The following is a 19,576-nucleotide window of genomic DNA, read 5'->3' as shown; positions in this document are numbered from 1 at the left end:
GAGATAACAAGGTGTAGAGCTGGATGAACACAGCAGGCCAAGCAGCAGCATTGGAGCAGGAAGGCTGACGTTTCGGGCCTAGACCCTTCATCAGAAACGTCAGCCTTCCTGCTCCTATGATGCTGCTTGGCCTGCTGTGTTCATCCAGCTCTACACCGTGTTATCTCAGATTTTCCAGCACCTGCAGTTCCTACTATCACTAAAGGCTGCTTTCCAAAACAAAAGCACTGAGCCATGAGTTAGAGGGATCTTAGAGTGCTTCAGGAGAGACGGTGTGTAATTGACTCCCAGCTGAGAAACCTGGGAGCTGACAGAAGATCAGCAAATTAGATTGGCAGGGGCACTGATGATAAAGATCCATGTGTTGATTTGAATTTAATATTTCCGTCCCCATTCTCTATCACCTTTTGGGAGGCTGTATGTGAGATCAGGCAGGAGGGTGCCAGAATGGAGGTCCCATTGCCTTCCGGCATCTCCCTGCTTTTAGTGGGATGAAGACTTACAGTTATAAAGTATTCAAGCAGTAGTAGATGGGTGATACTTCCCATATGCAAAGTATCCAGAAAGCCCCTTACAGGCTTCGGTAGGAAGACTCTCAGCATCAGAGTGGATGGCAGAAAGCCACCTCTGCCCCTTTCCATTTGACCTTATTTTGATGTAGTACCACTCACCCCTTCCTGGCAATTCCTGCACATGACCCTGTCAGGGATCCATCTTGAAGGCCTGTGAATTACTGGCAGCAAACGTTTTTCGCTGGGGTGACATTCCACCCTTCCTGCAGCTGTAATTGGGACCTCTGTGGAGCCAGGTGATGTACTGCCAACTGGGAACAAAACCTTTGGAGATCAGGTTGATGGGATTGCTGTCAGTTTTGACCAGAATCAATTAAATGATGCTGGAGCATAAGCAACTAGTGTGACCAGGTCCAGGTGTGAGATGGTCAGGGTTATGGTAACAATATCATGGTTAGTGTGAGATGTGTATTATTCTATTGCGTGGTCCCACCCCAACTTGATCGCTAGTAATCTTGGTGGCTAAGCAAATGTATCCATGCTTTGTGTATTCTTAAAATTTCAGAGAGAAGATGTTACTAATGATAAGTACATTTAGTTTTCAAATAATTTGTCCAAAGTGCACATTGCTCCGTTCTTATTCAAACATAGGCTCGTGCAAACTTCAAACCCACTGCCCTGTATCATTTTTTTATTCTAACTGAATATGAAAATTTGTGCCTGACTTGTCTGCACCCCTTGCTAAGCTGTGCTTCTGCAGCTTAGCAGTATGCAGAAAATTGTCTGGTCATGCCCTGTCTCCAAAAGGTGGGACAAGTGCAAACTGGGTAATTACTGTCCAGTTAGTCCACATTCTCATCATAGTGATGGAAGATGTTGTCAATGGTACTATCAATTGGCATTTATGCAGTTTGAAACTGGACAGTTTGGGTTCCACCAAGATCACACATTTGCTAACCTCTTTACAACCTTGGTCCAAACATGGATGACAAGATCGGAACTCAAAATGGGGTGAAAATGACTGCCATTGACAACTAAGGCACCAGTTAACAATGTGTTTTAAGCTCTGACAAAACTGCAGCTGATGGCCTCCGAGGAATCTCTCCACTCCCTTGTGATAAGGACTAAGGAAAATGGGTCCAGGTTGGTGATGAATCACCCCACTCCCAGGAGATAACTGCAGAAGTTCCTCAAGATTAGTATCCTAGACCCAAATGCCTTCAGCTACTTCATCAATGTACTTCCCTCCATAAGATCAAAAGTGGGGAGGTTTGCTGATGACTTGACAAAGTCCCATCCTCATTAACGAATCAAAGCAGACCATGTCTCTGCATGACAAGACTTGGAGGACATTGAGTTGGGCTGACTAAACGGGAAGTTACACTTACACAATGATAGCTGGTAATAACCTTCTTCCCATCTAACATTCAGTGATGTCATTGTGATTGTTGGTGAATCTCCCACTCTGAACATCTGCAGTCAGAGTAGACAGAGACTGGGAACCCTGTGGTAAGTAATTTGGTTTGTGACTCCCCATTCCTTTAGAGTGTAGCTCAAAGAACACTCTTCAGATCCTTATACAATCCAGGACAGATCAGCTCTTTTGGTGCCCCATTCACTTCACTGACACAGCGGTAGCAATGTGTTCCAGCTTAAAAAGGCACTGCAGCAACTCATCAAGGTTCCTGCAACAGTCCTTGAAAGCCATGATCTGTACCATGTAGAAAGACAAGCACAAGGAAAAGGACCAATGGCAAATCACTTTCTGAGCCCCAAGCCATTCTGGCTTGGTACCAGATTTCTGTTCCTTTAGTCACTTGATCAAAGTTCTGGTGGTGTCTGCAGCAGTAATTTGGAAAGAGTTCATGTTAAAGTTGTTAGCTCTACCCAATCCAATGTTTGTCTTTGAGCTCGGTCTTAAGACTTCTCTGGTATTCAGAGGGCATCTCATCACCATCTTGAGGGCCTTTGAGAATGGGTGCTTAAATCTTGGCCAAGCCAGTGTTATTCTCATCCCATGAAGGAATATTTTTAAAAATTGCATTAAATGTGAAGCAGCTATTGATCATTTTGGAAAAAACTGCAAAAAATCTGATCTCCCTTTGCTGGAGTTCTTGCTGGCAGCAAATTTCACTTGCCACATGAGAGATGATAAGCTACTTTTGGCAGTGCATAGAAACACCACTTGATATCAAAGTGTGGCTAATCTATTTTGTGTAGGGAAGTAGAAAATTCTGTCACTTCCAGCAGGTAATTTGCAAGGGACATTTTAATGCCATCAACATCATGCTGTTTGCAACCAGAAAAATATTTAGCTACACTGCTTCATGTGTAGTTGAAGTTCAAGTAAATGAATCCAATCCAATGAAATAATTTGATATTAAAGGTGAGGAAAATGGCTCACACTCCAAATGAAGACACTTTTCACCATTTTAGGTGTTAAGATCATTTCTGCTATGCTGAATGACACCACTTTAAATATGCATACCCTAACAGAAACTCTCAAAGTATTCTGAAAGAAAAGATTCACTTGAGCAAATGAAAATCTTTTATAGGTTTCTATCTTGACGGTGAATTTAACACAATGTCTCAAATGATTAATTTTCAAGTTCTTGGTCACAAATTATCTTTTTCCCTTTTGGGAGATATGCAGCAGCTGCTTGTGGGTTAGGTTTTCAAAAGACAATATATAATTAATATTGTGCCATCAGGGATTAGCTATTTGGGTATTGTGCTCAGGAAAGTATGTAGGTCTATGGGTCATGCTTTAGCTGATAAAATATAATGTTTGCAAGATCCTTTTGAAAGCATTATCTTCAGATACTTGCCTTTTGTTTCTTTGCTTGCACAAGGCGTGAGTTCCAACAATAACAGCAATTAGAACCATCAAACCAACAACTGTTCCTAAGCCTATAACCGCCTGAAGTAATGTTGAGTCAGGATCTGAAAAGACAATACAATATTAAAAGGTCTGAAGGCAGTTGGAAATGCAAGATGGCATGTTACAATACATCCTCTGTATCTGCAAAATAATGAATCTTGAATTCACCTCTCGGCTCCAAACAAAAGTAATGACAAAATTCAATATCCGAGGGTGAAAATTCCATGTTTTTAACCTATTTTTTAAATGACCTCTGCTCTTGTGCATTTCATTGTTTGCTGGAATGGAACCCTCTCTGATATGGAGGAATGACTGTGTTTAATAACATGAGACTGGAAGCATCATGATGTGGCAGAAGTTTTGTATGGTTCAATGAACACAAATGTGTGTGAATGCATAGAAAATATATTCTAATCTAATAGCTTGTTGGTTAGATATCCATGGAAGAAAAATATAAAGGAAGCACTTCAGAGGTGTACAGTGGAAACCGTGCAACAGTGACTGACTTTAGGAATTCCAATTTTATTTTTAAGAATTCTCTAGGGATGTACTTTCATTGCATGATGCTAATTGTCAGAGTCATAGATGTTCTGTTTGTGCATTGGGGTATGCCCATACCTTTCGGAAAGTGTTTTGATAATTGTGAGATTTTGAATTGCAATCTTTTGGTAGGGCAAAAAGGAATTAATAAATTTCATGACTGGTTCAATAGCAAACATAGGAAATGAAGATAATCGATCTAACTATGGACTGAATTATCCTGATCAATCAGGTATGCTGCTTTTGGTAATGAGGATGAAGGTTATGCCTCCTAGTGGGCTAAGGTGTAAAGTCAAATGGGTTGCCAGCTGGCTGCTTTCCCCCCGACTGTCTCCACGGTAGGGGGATGGGGGAGAGGAGGAGAAGAGAGTGGCAAGAGGCCCTTCGGTGAATAACTAACTGCCTGTTAAAGGTCTCATGGGACGGAGGCCGAAACTATTTGGTTTGTGGGAGAAGGTAGGGCATTGCCTAAAACTTCAGTGGCTTTGTGTGGGATGCTGGTGAGCTGCTATAAGGAAGACTGCCTGTGGAGAGTTCTGTCTATATATATTTGTGTGTGTGTGTGTGTGTGTGTGTGTGTGTGTGTGTGTTGGTGTGTGGGGGTATGCGGTTGGCATCCCAGCTGTTGTACCTTAACTCCCCACTCCCCATATAGAAACATAGAAGATAGGAGCAGGAGGAGGCCATTCGGCCCTTTGGAACTTCGAGCCTGTACCACCATTCATCATGATCGTGGCTGATCATCCAACTCAATAGCTTAATCCTGCTTTCTCCCCCTAACCTTTGATTCCATTCACCCCAAGTGCTATATCTATTTGCCTCTTGAATACATTCAATGTTTTGGCATCAACTACTTCCTGTGGTAATGAATTCCACAGGCTCACCACTCTTTGGGTGAAGAAATGTCTCCTCATCTCTGTCCTAAATCGTCTACCCCAAATCCTCATACTGTGACCCCTGGTTCTGGTTCCCACCATTGGGGACATCATCCCTGCATCTACCCTGTCTCATCCTATTAGAATTTTAAGTCTCTATGAGATCCCCCCTCATTTGTCCGAACTCTAGTGAAAATAATTCCAACCTCGTCGGCCTCTCTCATGCATCAGTCCCACCATCCCTGGAATCGGCCTGGTAAACCTTTGCTACACTCCCTCGAGAGCAAGACCGTCCTTCCTCAGAAAACTTCACACAGTATTCCAGGTGTGGCCTCACCAAGGCCCTGTATAACTGCAACAACACATCTCTTTTCCTGTTGGGAACCTCTCACAACAAAGGCCAAAAGACCATTTGCCGCCTTTACTGCCTGCAGCACCTGCATGTTTACCATCAGTGAGTGGTGCACAAAGATGCCCAGGCCCTGCTGCCTACTCCCCTCTCCCAATTTACAGGCATCAGGAAGTAATCTGCCGCCTTGTTTTTGCTTCCAAAGTGAATAACCTCACATGTATCCAAATTATACTGCATCTGCCATTGATTTGCCCACTCACCCAACCTGTCCAGATCATGCTGAAGGATCTCTGCATCCTCATCACAGTTGACCCTCCCACCCAACTTGGTATCATCTGCAAACTTGGAGATGTTAGGTTTTGTTCCCTCGTCCAAATCACTTGTATATATTGTGAATAGCCAGGATCCCATCACCGATCTCTCTGGCTCCCCAGTAGTTACTGCCTGTCAATTTGAAAAGAACCCATTAATTCCTACTCTTGTTTCCTCTTTGCCAACCAGTTTTCTATCCATCTCAATACACTTCCTCAAACCCATGTGCTTTCATCTTGCACATTAATCTCTTGTGTGGGACTTTGTCAAACACTTTCTGAAAGTCCAAGTATACCACATCAACTGGCATCCCCTTGTCAACCCTACTAGATATAGATTCATAGAATTCCAACAGTTTTGTCAAGCATTATTTCCCCTTCATAAATCCATGCTGACTGTCTGATCCTGCCACTGCTTTCTAAATGCTCTGCTGTAAAACCTTTGACAATGGATTCAACATTTTTCTCCACTAATGATGTTAGACTCACCAGTCTATAATTCTCTGTTTTCTCTCTACCTCCCTTTTTGAATATTGGAGTGACATTAGCTGCCCTCCAATCTGCAGGGACTGTTGCCGAGTCTACAGAATCCTGGAAGATAATCACTAATGCATCCACTATTTTCTAGAGCTACTACCTTACGTACTCTGGAATGTAGATTAACAGGCCATGGGGATTTATCAGCCTTCAATCTCAACCATTTGCCCAGCACCATTTCTTTTACTAATATTGATCTCTCTCAGTTCCTCCCTCTCACTAAATCTTGCATCCTCTAGCAATTCTGGGATCTGCTTTGTGTTCTCTTTTGTGAAGATAGAACCAAAGTATGTATTGAATTCCTCAGCTGTTTCTTTGTCCCCTATTTATATATTCCTCCACTTCTGTCTGGAAGGGACCCACACTTGTCTTTACCAATCTCTTTCTCTTCACATTCCTATAGAAACTCTTAGCACAGTTCTTGTGTTCCCTGCAAGCTTGCTTTCATACTCGATTTTCCCCTTCTTAATCAATCCCTTGATCCTTCTTTGCTGAATTCTAAACTGCTCCCGATCCTCAAATTTATTATTTTTCTTGGCCAATCTATATCCTACACTCCTATATCCTCCCTCCATGCGATTTCTCGCATTTGTTACCCACCCACACCACCCCAAAATCTGCTAGATTTAGCAGAGGCTGGTATATATCTTCAGGTTTTTTTCTCTTGGGACTGCATATAGTCCCAGTAGCAGCCTGTTCTGGCACCACTGCTACCAAAGAGCTGTCAGTCAGATAAGCTGGTATCTCTCAGCAGGTCTGGCAGCATCTGTGAAGAAAAAGATCAGTGTTAACGTTTTGGGTCTGGTGACCCTTCCTCAGAACTGAGCTGATATCCAATGTTGTAGATGTTCCCATCTGAATCCATTAGGGTCACCTGGTGTATTATTGCTGTGGGGCAACTGGATTTCCCAGAAGCATTGTATGGGATGACTTTCAGTCTAGCTGGAGAGGGGACTGATAATCTTTCCCTCTTTGATATCCACCCCAGTATTTAAAATAGTCTGTGAATTGAAAGTAGAATATCTGCATTTCCAGCTAACACTAGATTGTATGGGAAAGTGTTTTAAGAACAAAAAAAATCTTGCAAATGGGGAAGGTAATACATGTTGCAGGCGAAGTTCGGAAATCAAATTGCACAATGTACCAAATGGAAACACCACAAATGTATATCAAATTGATCTGCAGGACACCATATTGTCCCACACTGACTTTGTCATAGAACATAGAACATAGAACATTACAGCGCAGTACAGGCCCTTCGGCCCTCTGTTGCGCCGACCTGTGAAACCAATCTGAAGCCCATCTAACCTAAACTATTCCATTATCATCCATATGTTTATCCAATGACCATTTAAATGCCCTTAAAGTGGGCAAGTCTACTATTTTTGCAGGCAGGGCATTCCACGCCCTTACTACTCTCTGAGTAAAGAACCTACCTCTCACATCTGTCCTATATCTATCACCCCTCAACTTAAAGCTACGTCCCCTCGTGCTAGCCATCACCATCCGAGGAAAAAGGCTCCCACTGTCCACCCTATCTAATCCTCTGATGATCTTGTATGTCTCTATCAAGTCACATCTTAACTTCTTCTCTCTAACGAAAACAGCCTCAAAACCCTCAGCCTTTCCTCATAAGACCTTCCCTCCATACCAGGCAACATCCTGGTAAATCTCCTCTGCACCCTTTCCAATGCTTCCACATCCTTCCTATAATGCGGTGACCAGAAGTGTATGCAATACTCCAAGTGCGGCCGCACCAGAGTTTTGTACAGCTGCAACATGACCTCATGGCTCCGAAACTCAATCCCTCTACCAATAAAACCTAACATACTGTACGCCTTCTTAACAACGTTATCAGCCTGGGTGGCAACTTTCAGTGATCTATGCACATGGACACCGAGATCTTTCTGCTCATCCACACTACCAAGAATCTTACCATTAGCCCAGTACTCTGTATTCCTGTTACTCCTTCCAAAGTGAATCACCTCACACTTTTCCGCATTAAACTCCATTTGCCACCTCTCAGCCCAGCTCTGCAGCTTATCTATGTCCCTCTGTAACCTGCAACATTCTTCCGCACTATCCACAACTCCACCGACTTTGGTGTCATCCGCAAATTTACTAACCCATCCTTCTACGCCCTCATCCAGGTCATTTATAAAAATGACAAACAGCAGTGGCCCCAAAACAGATCCTTGAGGTACACCACTAGTAACTGAACTCCAGGATGAACATTTCCCATCAATCATCACCCTCTGTCTTCTTACAGCCAGCCAATTTCTGATCCAAACCGCTAAATCACCCTCGATCCCATGCCTCTGTATTTTCTGCAATAGCCTACCGTGGGGAACCTTATCAAACGCTTTACTGAAATCCAAATACACCACATCAACCGCTTTACCCTCATCCACCTGTTTGGTCACCTTCTCGAAGAACTCAGTAAGGTTTGTGAGGCATGACCTATCCTTCACAAAACCGTGTTGACTATCCCTAATCAAATTATTCCTTTCTAGATGATTATAAATCCTATCTCTTATAATCGTTTCCAACACTTTACCCACAACCGAAGTAAGGCTCACTGGTCTATAATTACCAGGGTTGTCTCTACTCCCCTTCTTGAACAAGGGGACAACATTTGCTAGTCTCCAGTCTTCTGGCACTATTCCTGAAGACAATGATGACATAAAGATCAAAGCCAAAGGCTCTGCAATCTCCTCTCTAGCTTCCCAGAGAATCCTAGGATAAATCCCATCCGGCCCAGGGGACTTATCTATTTTCACACCTTCCAGAATTGCTAACACCTCCTCCTTATGAACCTCAATCCCGTCTAGTCTAATAGACTGTATCTCAGTATTCTCCTCGACTACATTGTCTTTTTCCTGCGTGAATAATGACGAAAAATATTCATTTAGCACCTCTCCTATCTCTTTGCTTTTGCCCTTACTTCATAGTGTTTCAATAAAAGATTGTAGGACAATGTTTGAGCTTGTTCTTTTGTAGTTGTTCCTTACATTTGGTGTCTTCTTGATAGGTCAACATTCTTCTGGTAAGTTCCAAAGATCCATTGTTTGGCTCAGGCACGATGTTGAGAAGCTCGCACATTAGTGGATAAATGTTCACACTTTCGAATGGCTCAGCCAAATAATTCTTTTTGAAATCTGGACCAAATGCGCGAAAAATCATTTTCATGTCCATATTCGAGTTATCAAAACCATGCTCACCTTTGTTAAACTGGAATTTGGCTCTCTGATGGAAGAACAAAGGAACATTAATATAATGAGAGAGGACTTCAAGAGAATGTCGTATGTTACAGAATCCAGATGCTTTAAATCCAAGCATTGCAGTTGTGGTTAATCAGTCTCTCTTAAACACACCATGTTTTGAGAAAAACGCAATTCTATTTTCTAATTAGAATGTAAATATTAGTATATAAGAGAAGGAACTTTAGCACTAAAGGAAAATTGTTAGATCAAACAATGTGGAATCGCACTGTGTTGCTCAAAAGAAAACATGAAGTTTTATCTGAAGGAACGTCATGGTTTATTTCCAAAGAATCCATTACTGGAAATGCAAACTCGTTTTACAATTAGCAGCTTGATCGCAGTACATGCAGTTTGGTGTTACTGTACTGTGTTCAATGCTACCTGCTAAGTTGCAGTTGGAGAACCTGTAACTCTCTAGCTGAGTGGGTTCCTGATCCTGCAGTGGATTTAGATGATCTTTGTTAATGAGGTTATACAACAGACTCCAGGAACTGTTTCAATTTCTATTTAATTTGAAGCTGGATGCATTGGACTTTTTTCTTAAGTGGAGAATGCTGTGTTTACTAATTTGAACTATTTTACATTTGATAGATATGTCTATTTTCATTGGACATAAATGTATATTGTGAACATCGCAGCCTGACAATGGAGTTAGTTCTGTGTACATTTAAACTTAATCACAGGAATGCGTTACTGAACTTTTGTTCTGAGTCTACACTGTGTGGAGCTGGAGGAACACAGCAGTTGAGGCAGCATCAGAGGAGCAGGAGCATCTGTGTTTCAGGCCTAGACCCTTCATCCAGGAAAATTGTTATGTCTTGATAAAGGGTCCTGACCCGAAACGTTGACTCTCCTGTTCCTGCTCCTCTGCTGCCTGACCTGCTGTGTTCCTCCAGCTCCACGGGGTATTGACTCTGCAGTTCTTGCTATCTCCTTACTGAACTTTTATGTTTGTTTATTTTCCACCCTATTTCAACCTAAATGGATATCTCTCTTCCTTGCGCCCTCATGGATTCCATGATCTCATATCTGCATGCATTTATGTTCATCTATGATAGTGTCCTGAAATCTCCAAGGCAGTGAGTTGCACATTCTGCATTCTAACACATAGTAACATAGAAAATTGGAAGAGGAGAAAGCCATTTGGCCCTTTAAGCCTGCTCTTTGTTTGAATATGATCGTGGCTGATCATCCAACCCAGTAGCTTGTTCCCACATTCTGCCCATACCTTTTGATCCCTTAGCTCTTAGCCCTGAGCACTACATCTAACTCTTTCTTTTAAACATTTTTATAATCCATGTGAGTGATTTATATTGCTAATGAAGTCTGATCTTTTCCCCAGGCTCCCTGTCTCCATTACAAGCTGAGATATGGATAATTTGATGCTCAAGTTGTTTCACTATTAACTTTGACCTTGCAGAATAAAACCAGGCTCCCTTTCAAGTGCATTAAATTAGACTTGTTGGAGTTGCATTCTCATCAGTTGTTTTTACCAGCTTCTCAACCAGGTGCCTCTATTCTTTTTACAGCTAAAACATTAATTCCTAAAATCAAATGTTACACTCTAAAGCATATAAACCACAAACTTGATTTTCAGAATGCATGTATAAACATTGTAAATGAGGAAATAGAAATGTCTGTCTGATTTGACATAGTGAAATTACTGTTGCAAAACGTGCCTGAAGATCATTTGTACATTTGTACTTATACAGGATCTTAGGAAAAATATCTGACACGACAGATGGAGCCTAATCTCAAACCAGTTTTCATGGATCACTGTGTCAAGTTTAATGAAATTCGCTATTTTTTGGTTTGCTATTTGCAGCACGATGGCGCAGTGGTTATCACTGCTGCCTCACAGCAACAGGGACCTGGGTTCGATTTCACCCTCTGGCAACTGTCTGTGTGGAGTTTGCACATTCTCCCCGCATCTGTGTGTGTTTCCCCTGGGTGTTCCAGTTTCCTCCCACAGTCCAAAAATGCGCAGGCTAGGTGGATTGGCCATGCTAAATTGCCTGTAGTGTTCAGGGATGTGTAGATTAGGTGGGTTACAGGGGGCTGGGTCTGGGTGGGATGCTCTGAAGGTCGGTGTGGGCTTGTTGGGCTGAAGGGCCTGTTTCCACGCTGTGGGGATTCTATGATATGATGACCCTGTTGGAAGGAGCTTTTCCTTCTAACAGCTTTTGGGCAGTTAGTTTTTGTTTAGACACTGACTTGGCCATGGTATAAGTGTAAAGAGACCTCCAGGAAGCCTGCAGCAAAGACAGGTCTCTGACTTTCCTGGAAAACAGAAAACCCTTCCCATTGTGGGGAGGTTTGCAAGGAAACAATGCTCTACCACTTATTCATTTTTTTTCATCTTTTTTTTGTTTCTCTCTCCGTTTCTCTCTCCCTCGGGAGATACACTAGATTGACATCAGATGCCTTCTCGTGTTCTTAGCTTTGTCTGCTCATAATGAGGACAGAAAAAAAGAACTGTGTTTAGAACTGTGATGAGAAATAGATGCTGTCTTTTACAAGAATATAGGAAAAGCAGGAAAAGACAAACTGACCCCTTCACCTTGATCTGTCACCCAATCCTATTGGTAAAGAAATCAGACTGGGTGGGATGCTCTTTGGAGGGGCGGTGTGGACTCAATGGGCCAAATGGCCTGTTTCTCACTTTTGGGAATCTATGATTCTGTTAAGCTGAAAAGTCGGTGAGAAGTTAAAAGCCAAGTGACGAATTGCTGTGAGAATTCTCAGACTCTAAATGTGGTTCAGTTAACCCAGTGTATTCCACAATGTCGTCATGACCACTGAAACCTATTGCATTGTTCTGCTATCTACATCCTTTGTAATATAACCCTCACCAATTGGTTTCACAATGTGGGAATTGTTTGAATGGTGAATTTCATTAATTTCCCAAACCATTCCCAATTCATTTTTCAGAACAGTTTGTATTTTGATACGTATCTGCACTAATAATAGAGTTCTAGTTGTATAATCATAGATTCAATGTCTATTGATGAATGTGTCAATAATTGACAAACTATTTCTGAGAGTTGCTTCACCTTCTGGGAAACCTGTTTACAGGTTAACAATTTAAGGAGATGATACCATGCTGGTAACATCACTGGGCTTGTAGGTCCAGACTAATGCTTTGTGGACATGAGTTCAACTCCCACCATGGCAGCTGGGGAAATTTCATTTCAATTAATTAATAAATCTAGAATGAATTGCTGGTCTCATTAACAACAGTCTGGCAGTTTAATGATTATTAAAGGCCATCTGGTTTGGTAATGACCATTAGGGTAGGAAATCTGCCATCTTTTTGTATGGGCGACATCTGACTTCAAATCGACAGCAATCATTGGATAATGGCTGACTCTTAGCTGCCCTCTAAAATGGCCTAGCAAGCACTCATTTGCACCAACGTACTACACATTCTACACGGGCAACAGTAGTTTGAGGTTGGTTCACTGTCAGATTCTCAAAGCATGCAATAAATATTGGCCATGCTAGTGCTCATGTCCCAGGACTGAATAATAAAAGGAAAATCATAACTATTTTCTTTGCTGTTAAAGTGGCACTGACCCACTGAAGTTGTTTGACCAATTCTATTCTAATAAAAATAAAAATCTGTACTCTATTTTGAAAGTAGGACATCATGCTAATTAAAATTTGAAAAATTGTAGTTTTAGATATTCGCTAGGGTACAAAGAGTTTACCACTTGACTTTCTGGAACTTTAAGGTCAAACATGGAACTGCAATGTGCTTCATTTATTATTTACAAAAGGCCAAGAGACCATTGGAAAAGCAGAGCAGAATAGGGGAAGTTGAAATGATTTTTTTCTAAACAAATAGTGAAAAGTTGTCAAACCCTGACGCTTATTTAATTGATATATTGTTCTCGGACAAATAAATTCAAATAGATGGATTTCAATGAAACTGGGACACCAGAAGTATATGGTCTCAGGAAAGCTTGTTAATTTATGGCAATGGTACAGATCTGGATCCAGGGTCCTGGAATGTTTTAAAAGGATGAATTCATATTGGGTGAAAGGGCAAATTGACATTTCATGTAAAGAATTCTGTGATGTTTTTTCTCCCCCACTGGTTCATTTACAATATTGTGGATTATCTCTACTGATGTGGTGGAATTTGTGGCAACTATCAAAATCTGAGCTGAGTTTTCAAAGCAGATTATTCGATGTGAATTGGCCTGAAGCTTTCTCAATAAGAGCTCACCACAAAAAAGATCTTTTTTTTTCAGCTTCGTAGTTACAGAGCATCAACCAGTCAAGAAAAACCTACACAACTACACTAATGCTGAATTAACACAGTATTGAGGAAATAAAAACTTTGAGTACCCTCCTCACTTGATTTGTTCTGTTTAGGTACTCACCCCATGAATAACATAGCCAAGGTCACCATACATGACAATAGGGAGAATTCTTTCGTTGTTAGCATAGTGAAGTCTTTCTGGAAAATCTTCTTTTTTATAAACGTTTAGATGAGGATGAGCACCTTTGAGAGCTTGGTACACCTTTTCTATCATTCCTTCTTTAGGGAGTAACATGCCACTTGGTCCATAATCGAGTAATTCAAAATCAATGTCTTTGAATGAGAAGTTGGCAATTCTTTTCAGCACAATTTCTGTCACCTGGGGTTCTTTCAGCACAGTAGTCATTCCATGATCAGCAGTGATGATGACATTGAGTTTAGATTTCAAGCCATGATTTTTAATACTTTGCAATAAGTAACCTACTGTTCTGTCTACCTGCCGGACCATGTCTTTTCTCTGTTTTGATTCAGGTCCATGTTTGTGGCCAGCTCCGTCTGGTTCACCAAAGTAGAGTGAAACAAAATCCAGATCTTGTGAAGTGAACCATTGCATTACTGTGTCGATGTTTTCTTTCCAGGCTGTTTCATTGCTGTAATTGTAAAATTGAGGCTCTACTTCTTTCAGGAAAACATTTTCTCCATCATAGGAGGGTTTGGTGCCAGGGAAGTGAAAGGAGCCTGTTTTTAAACCCTTTAGAAATAAGAGGTAAAATATCACTTGAATAATTCATTTATATTTTCTACAGTAATGCAATTTCTCAGCATATTCAACTGTTGAACTTGAAAAGTCCGAAGAGCAACGTGAAATTCTTCAGACAAGGAATTTTTTTTGCTGCTACCAGAAATACAACATCGGGATATCACACTTGGTTGACAAATTGCTGAAAGGATCTTTTAGAACTTTTAAGCTGAACTGTCCTTTAATTTAAAGTCTCAAGCGAGAGTCCTGGGATTTTAGTTTATGGATCCTGAAGTTGCCATCAGGAGGAATCGTGATCAGGAACCCACACGTGCTGGTGCTGGTGCTGGGAGCCAGAGTGCAATTTTCATGGGGATGGAAAGCCGAGTAAGTGAACTTGCCTGGGGACCTAGAGCAATTAAGGATGGAAGGTGAGCTCCTGAGGTTTGAGGGATAATAGAAGGCCCTTCAGTACCGACACATTGGCAGCTCATGGTCAGTGGCGGGAGCTGTTGAAGTAGGTAAGAGGAAGAAATGGGGATCTTTGAGAGGTTTTGTGAAAATGTGCAGAGGACTCTGAAAGCTCGCAGAAGGATAAAGATAGTTTAAGTGAGAGGGCGAAGGTCTGGCAGATGGAATTGCATGTTGATAAATGTGAAGTCATCCATTTTAGTAGGATTAACAATAAAAGTGACTATTACTTCAACGGTGAAAATTTGCAGTATGCTGCTGTGCAGAGGGACCTGGGTGTCCTTGTGCATGAATTGCAGAAGGTTGGTTTGCAGGTACAACAGGTAATTAAGAAGGCAATTGGAATTTTGCCTTTCATTGCTAGAGGGATTGAGTTTAAAAGCAGGGAGGTTATGTTGCAGCTGTATAGAGTGCTGGTGAGGCCACACCTGGAGTACTATGTGGAGTTTTGGTCTCCTTACTCGAGAAAGGATGTACTGGCACTGGAGGGGGTACGGAGGAGATTCACTCGGTTGATTCCAGAAATGAGAGTTGGCTCATGAGGAGAGGCTGAATAGACTGGGATTACATTCATTGGAATTTGGAAGGATGGGGGTTGGGGGTGTTGGTGGGAGAGTCTTATTGAAACACACAAAATTATGAAGGGAATAGATAAGATAGAAGCAGGGAGGTTGTTTCTACTGGCAGCTGAACAAGCGGGCATACACTCAAAATTAGGGGGAGAAGATTTACGACTGAATTGAGGAGGAACTTCTTCACCCAAAGGGTTATGACCCTGTGGAATTCCCTGCCCATTGAAGTAGTTGAGGCTTCCTCATTGGATGTTTTTAAAGCTAAGATAGATAATATTTCAAATAGTAAAGGAGTTAAGGGTTATGGTGAGAGGGTGGGTAAGTGGAACTGCGGCCATGAAAAGATCAGCCATGGCCTATTCCTGTTCCAGTTTCTTAGGCATGTTTTAAAATTTTTCAAAGCAAAGTAAATGTAATGGCCAGATTCTATGGATGAGTGACACATCCACTGGCCATTGAGCTGCCCTATAGCATTATGTGGGTTGGAGTAAGGCTGGGGAAAGTGTTCCCTAGGTGGATTTACCTCTCCTTGGCCCTCCAGTGGGAAGCTGCCTCTATCCTTTGGCTACATTTGGGTCTCAGTGGGCAGGGCCTGACGTGCTGGATGGAAAGTTCCAATTGGTGAATGCAGACTGGCCTTAAACGTTGTTCTTATTGACTTAAGTGACTACCTGCCCCTTGCAGACAAGCAGGCTTCACCAAACCTGATGAAAGTTGCCTGGAGGTGGGACAATGGTGGGAGACCAGCACACTGGCCAAGAGAAAAAGAAAATGCTCTCATCAGCCCCTCAACCTCTCTCCATGGGCAAATGAAAATTCTAATCACACATTCCCCAGTCCCCAGCAGCATTCTAAAAGATTTGGCGTTGTTATCTGGGGATAGAATTCTGTGTTCCCAACATTACATTTGCTGCTGTTCTCTCAATAAAACAACAATTGGATCCCACAGTTGAAACCTCTGGTGGTCTTTCAGCAGTAATTGCAATATAAAAGATCCCTCATCCACAGGCAAGATGTAATTTAAAACATTGAAAAAAATGTCCACCTTCTCAACTGAAAATGTTATTTCCATCCTCCATTTATTTACATCGGTTGTTAAAACCCTTATTCTTTCAAGATGTACTGAGTCTTATTTTGCGTTTTTAGGTACAATTATGGACATTTTGTTACGTGTCTTGCCGCACTCAGTTGAACTTTGGTTTTTGTTAAATCAGGAAGGTACACACCTGAGTCTGAAAGATCATAAGGTGACTTTGTTTCGCTGTCCAAGAGTATTAAATAATTTTATCTTGAGTTATTTCTCTTCTAAAGTTCTACTTCCTTACTTTTAAAGAAATTTTTGATGTATACAGACAACAGAAATTTTTCATAAATTTTAATTCTGCTGAGTGTATGTAATTTTGCCTCGTGTAAAGAAATTAATGCCAAATGAATTGAATTGCATCATAGTCTGGTATGTTGTCAGAGGGGCACCAAAGCGATCAATATGGTGGGTGGTCGCACAGGTGATATACACTACCTATCATATTAGTAATGGCTCTTAAGTAGGTCACCCATACACAGGGCCTGAAAACAAGTTTTAGGCCCCTTATATATATTTGCAAACACTTGTCTGAGGCTCCCTTTGCAAAACCTGCTTGTGACTGCCCATAACATGCATGTTGAAGCCAGTACACTCAGGAGCTTGGCAGTCAAACCAGCAATTAGTTATAGAGTCCTATAGCACAGACAGGCCCTTCAGCCCAAACTGGTTCATGCTGACCAAAATGTCCATCTACGCTAACCTCGTTTTCCTGCACATTGGCCTATGTCCTTCTAAACCTTTCCTATCCATGTATTTGTCCAAATGCATTTTAAATGTTAATGTACCCGTCTCAACCACTTCCGCTGGCAGCTCATTCCATATGCACAACCCACTGTGTTAAAATAAAAAAAGTTGCCCCTCAAGTCCCCATTCATTCCTTCCCCTCTTACGTTTAAACTGATGCCTTCTAGTCCTCGATTTCCCAACCCTGGAAAAAAGACTGCATACATTCACCCTATCCATGCTTCTCATAATCTTATATACTTCTACAAGATCTCCCCTCAGTCTGCTACCCTACAAAGAAAAAGGTCCTAGCTTGTCCAACCTCTCCCTATAATTCAGTCCCTCGAGTTCTGGCAATATCCTTGTAAATTTCTTCTGCACTCTTTCCAGTTTAATAACACAATATTCCAAGTGCAGCCTCACTAACGTCCTGTACAACTGCAATATAACTTCCCAACTTGAATACTCAATGCCCTGACTGACGAAGGCCAGTGTGCCAAAAGCCGCCTTCACTACCCTGTCTACCTGTGACTCCACTTTCAGAGAACTGTGCACCGGTACTTCAAGGTCCCTCTGTTCCACTACAGTCCGTAAGGCCCCACCATTCACCATGAAACTCCTACCTTGATTTGGCATTCCAAAATGCAACAGTTCATGCATATCTATATTGAACTCCACCTATCATTTCTTTGCCCAATTCCCCAGCTGATCGTGATTCTGCTGCAATTTCTGATAACCTTCCGCAGTGTCTACAATACTGCCTATTTTAGTGTCATCCACAAACTTACTAATCATGCCTTGTACATTCTCATCCAAATCATTGATATGGAGAACAAACAGCAAATAGGCCCTGCACCAACCCCTGAGGCACACCACTAGTCTCAAGCATCCAGTCTGATAAGCATTGTTCCACTATTACCCTCTGCTTCCTACTTTCAATCTAATTGTGTATCGAATTTGCCAACTCTCCCTGGATTCCATGCGATCTGACCTCCCAGAGCAGCCTTTCATGTGGAAACTTATCAAGGCCTTACTGAAACCCATATAGACTACATCTACTGCCCTGTCCTCATCAACCTTCCTGGTCACTTCAAAAAAAAAAAAAAATTTGAGAGGCATGATCTCCCACGCACAAAGCCATGCTGACTACTTCTAATCAAATCCTGTCTTTCCAAATGCATGTATATCTTTATCCCTCAATCTTCTCAATTAACTTAGCTACCACAGATGTTAAGCTTACTGCTCTATAATTCCCAGGCTTTTCTTTGCAGCCCTTCTTGAGTAAGGACACAGCATTCACTATCTTCCAGTCTTCCGGGACCTCACTTGTGGCTCACGATAACGCATATACATCAGCCAGAGCGCGCGCGCGTGCATGCACATGCACACGCACACGCACACGCACGCGCGCACACACACACACACACACTTTAGCTTCTTGAATATACCTGGTCAGGACCAATTGATTTATCCACCTTCATACATTCTAATACGTCCGACACCACCTCTACTGTGACATGGGCTGTCCCCAGGATATCTCCACCGACTTTCTCAAGTTGTCTTGTCTTTCTCCACAGTAAACACAGGGGAGAAATATTCCTTGAGGTCCTCTCCCATCTATGGTTCCACACATGTCCATTTTGTCCCAGAGAGGTATTTTCTCCCTTTAGTTATTTCTTTTTCATTTAATATACTGAAAGAATCTCTTTGAAATTCACCCAAATCTTCTCAGCCAAAGCTATCCCATGTCCCCTTTCACCCTCCTGATTTCCTCCTTCAGTAAACTCCAGTATCCCCTACATACCTCCAGGATTTCCCTTGATCCCAGCTGCCTGAACCATGCTGCCTCCTTTTTTCAGGTCAAAGCCTCAATATCCCTTGTCATCCAGCATTTCTTACTCCTGCCAACCTTGCCCTTCACCCTTACAGGAATGTTTAGACCTTGAACTCTTGCTATTGCAATGTTAAAGGTCTCCCACTTGCTGGAGGTCCCTTTGCCTGTAGACAAATTACCCTAATTCACCCCTGCAAGCTCCTGTCTAATTCCATCAAAATTTGTCTTGCCCCAGTTTACAACTTGAACCTGTGGACTGGTTTTGTCCCACTCCATAACTACTTTAAAATTAATAGGACTATTTTTTTATTATACCGCCTCTGAATTGAAATCTAACAAAGTTCACAAATGTGCTCTGCAATGTCATTTTGTTGTACTGTTAATGATGTACGAACCTAGTTTGTCTTCCCTTTAATGTGTCGACTTCGGTTTATATTTTACAGGACAAGCCACTTTTTAAAAAAAAAGTTTAAATTTCTGAGATAGTAGGAACTGCAGATGCTAGAAAATCTGAGATAACAAGGTGTAGAGCTGGATGAGCACAGCAGGCCAAGCAGCATCATAGGAGCAGGAAGGCTGACGTTTCGGGCCTAGACCCTTCAGGGTCTAGGCCCG

The 19,576-nt window shown here is 41.9% G+C and overlaps 1 protein-coding gene across 1 annotated transcript in view; it reads right to left on the bottom strand.

Annotated features, from left to right (window-relative positions):
* LOC109935853 (ectonucleotide pyrophosphatase/phosphodiesterase family member 7) overlaps positions 1 to 19,576 on the bottom strand; it is a 25,555-nt gene that overhangs the window by 975 nt on the left and 5,004 nt on the right. The window contains exons 3-5 of the mRNA XM_048610893.1: positions 13,660 to 14,289; positions 9,020 to 9,254; positions 3,341 to 3,455 (exon numbers count right to left, since the gene is read on the bottom strand). Coding sequence (XP_048466850.1) covers positions 3,341 to 3,455; positions 9,020 to 9,254; positions 13,660 to 14,289 — 980 coding nt within the window. The remainder of the gene's footprint in view (positions 1 to 3,340; positions 3,456 to 9,019; positions 9,255 to 13,659; positions 14,290 to 19,576) is intronic.

Source organism: Rhincodon typus, chromosome 23, assembly GCF_021869965.1.
Source record: "Rhincodon typus isolate 14 chromosome 23, sRhiTyp1.1, whole genome shotgun sequence".
Lineage (NCBI taxonomy): Eukaryota > Metazoa > Chordata > Chondrichthyes > Orectolobiformes > Rhincodontidae > Rhincodon > Rhincodon typus.
Note: the sequence above shows the minus strand (reverse complement) of the source record. Positions and strands in the feature narration are given on the sequence as shown.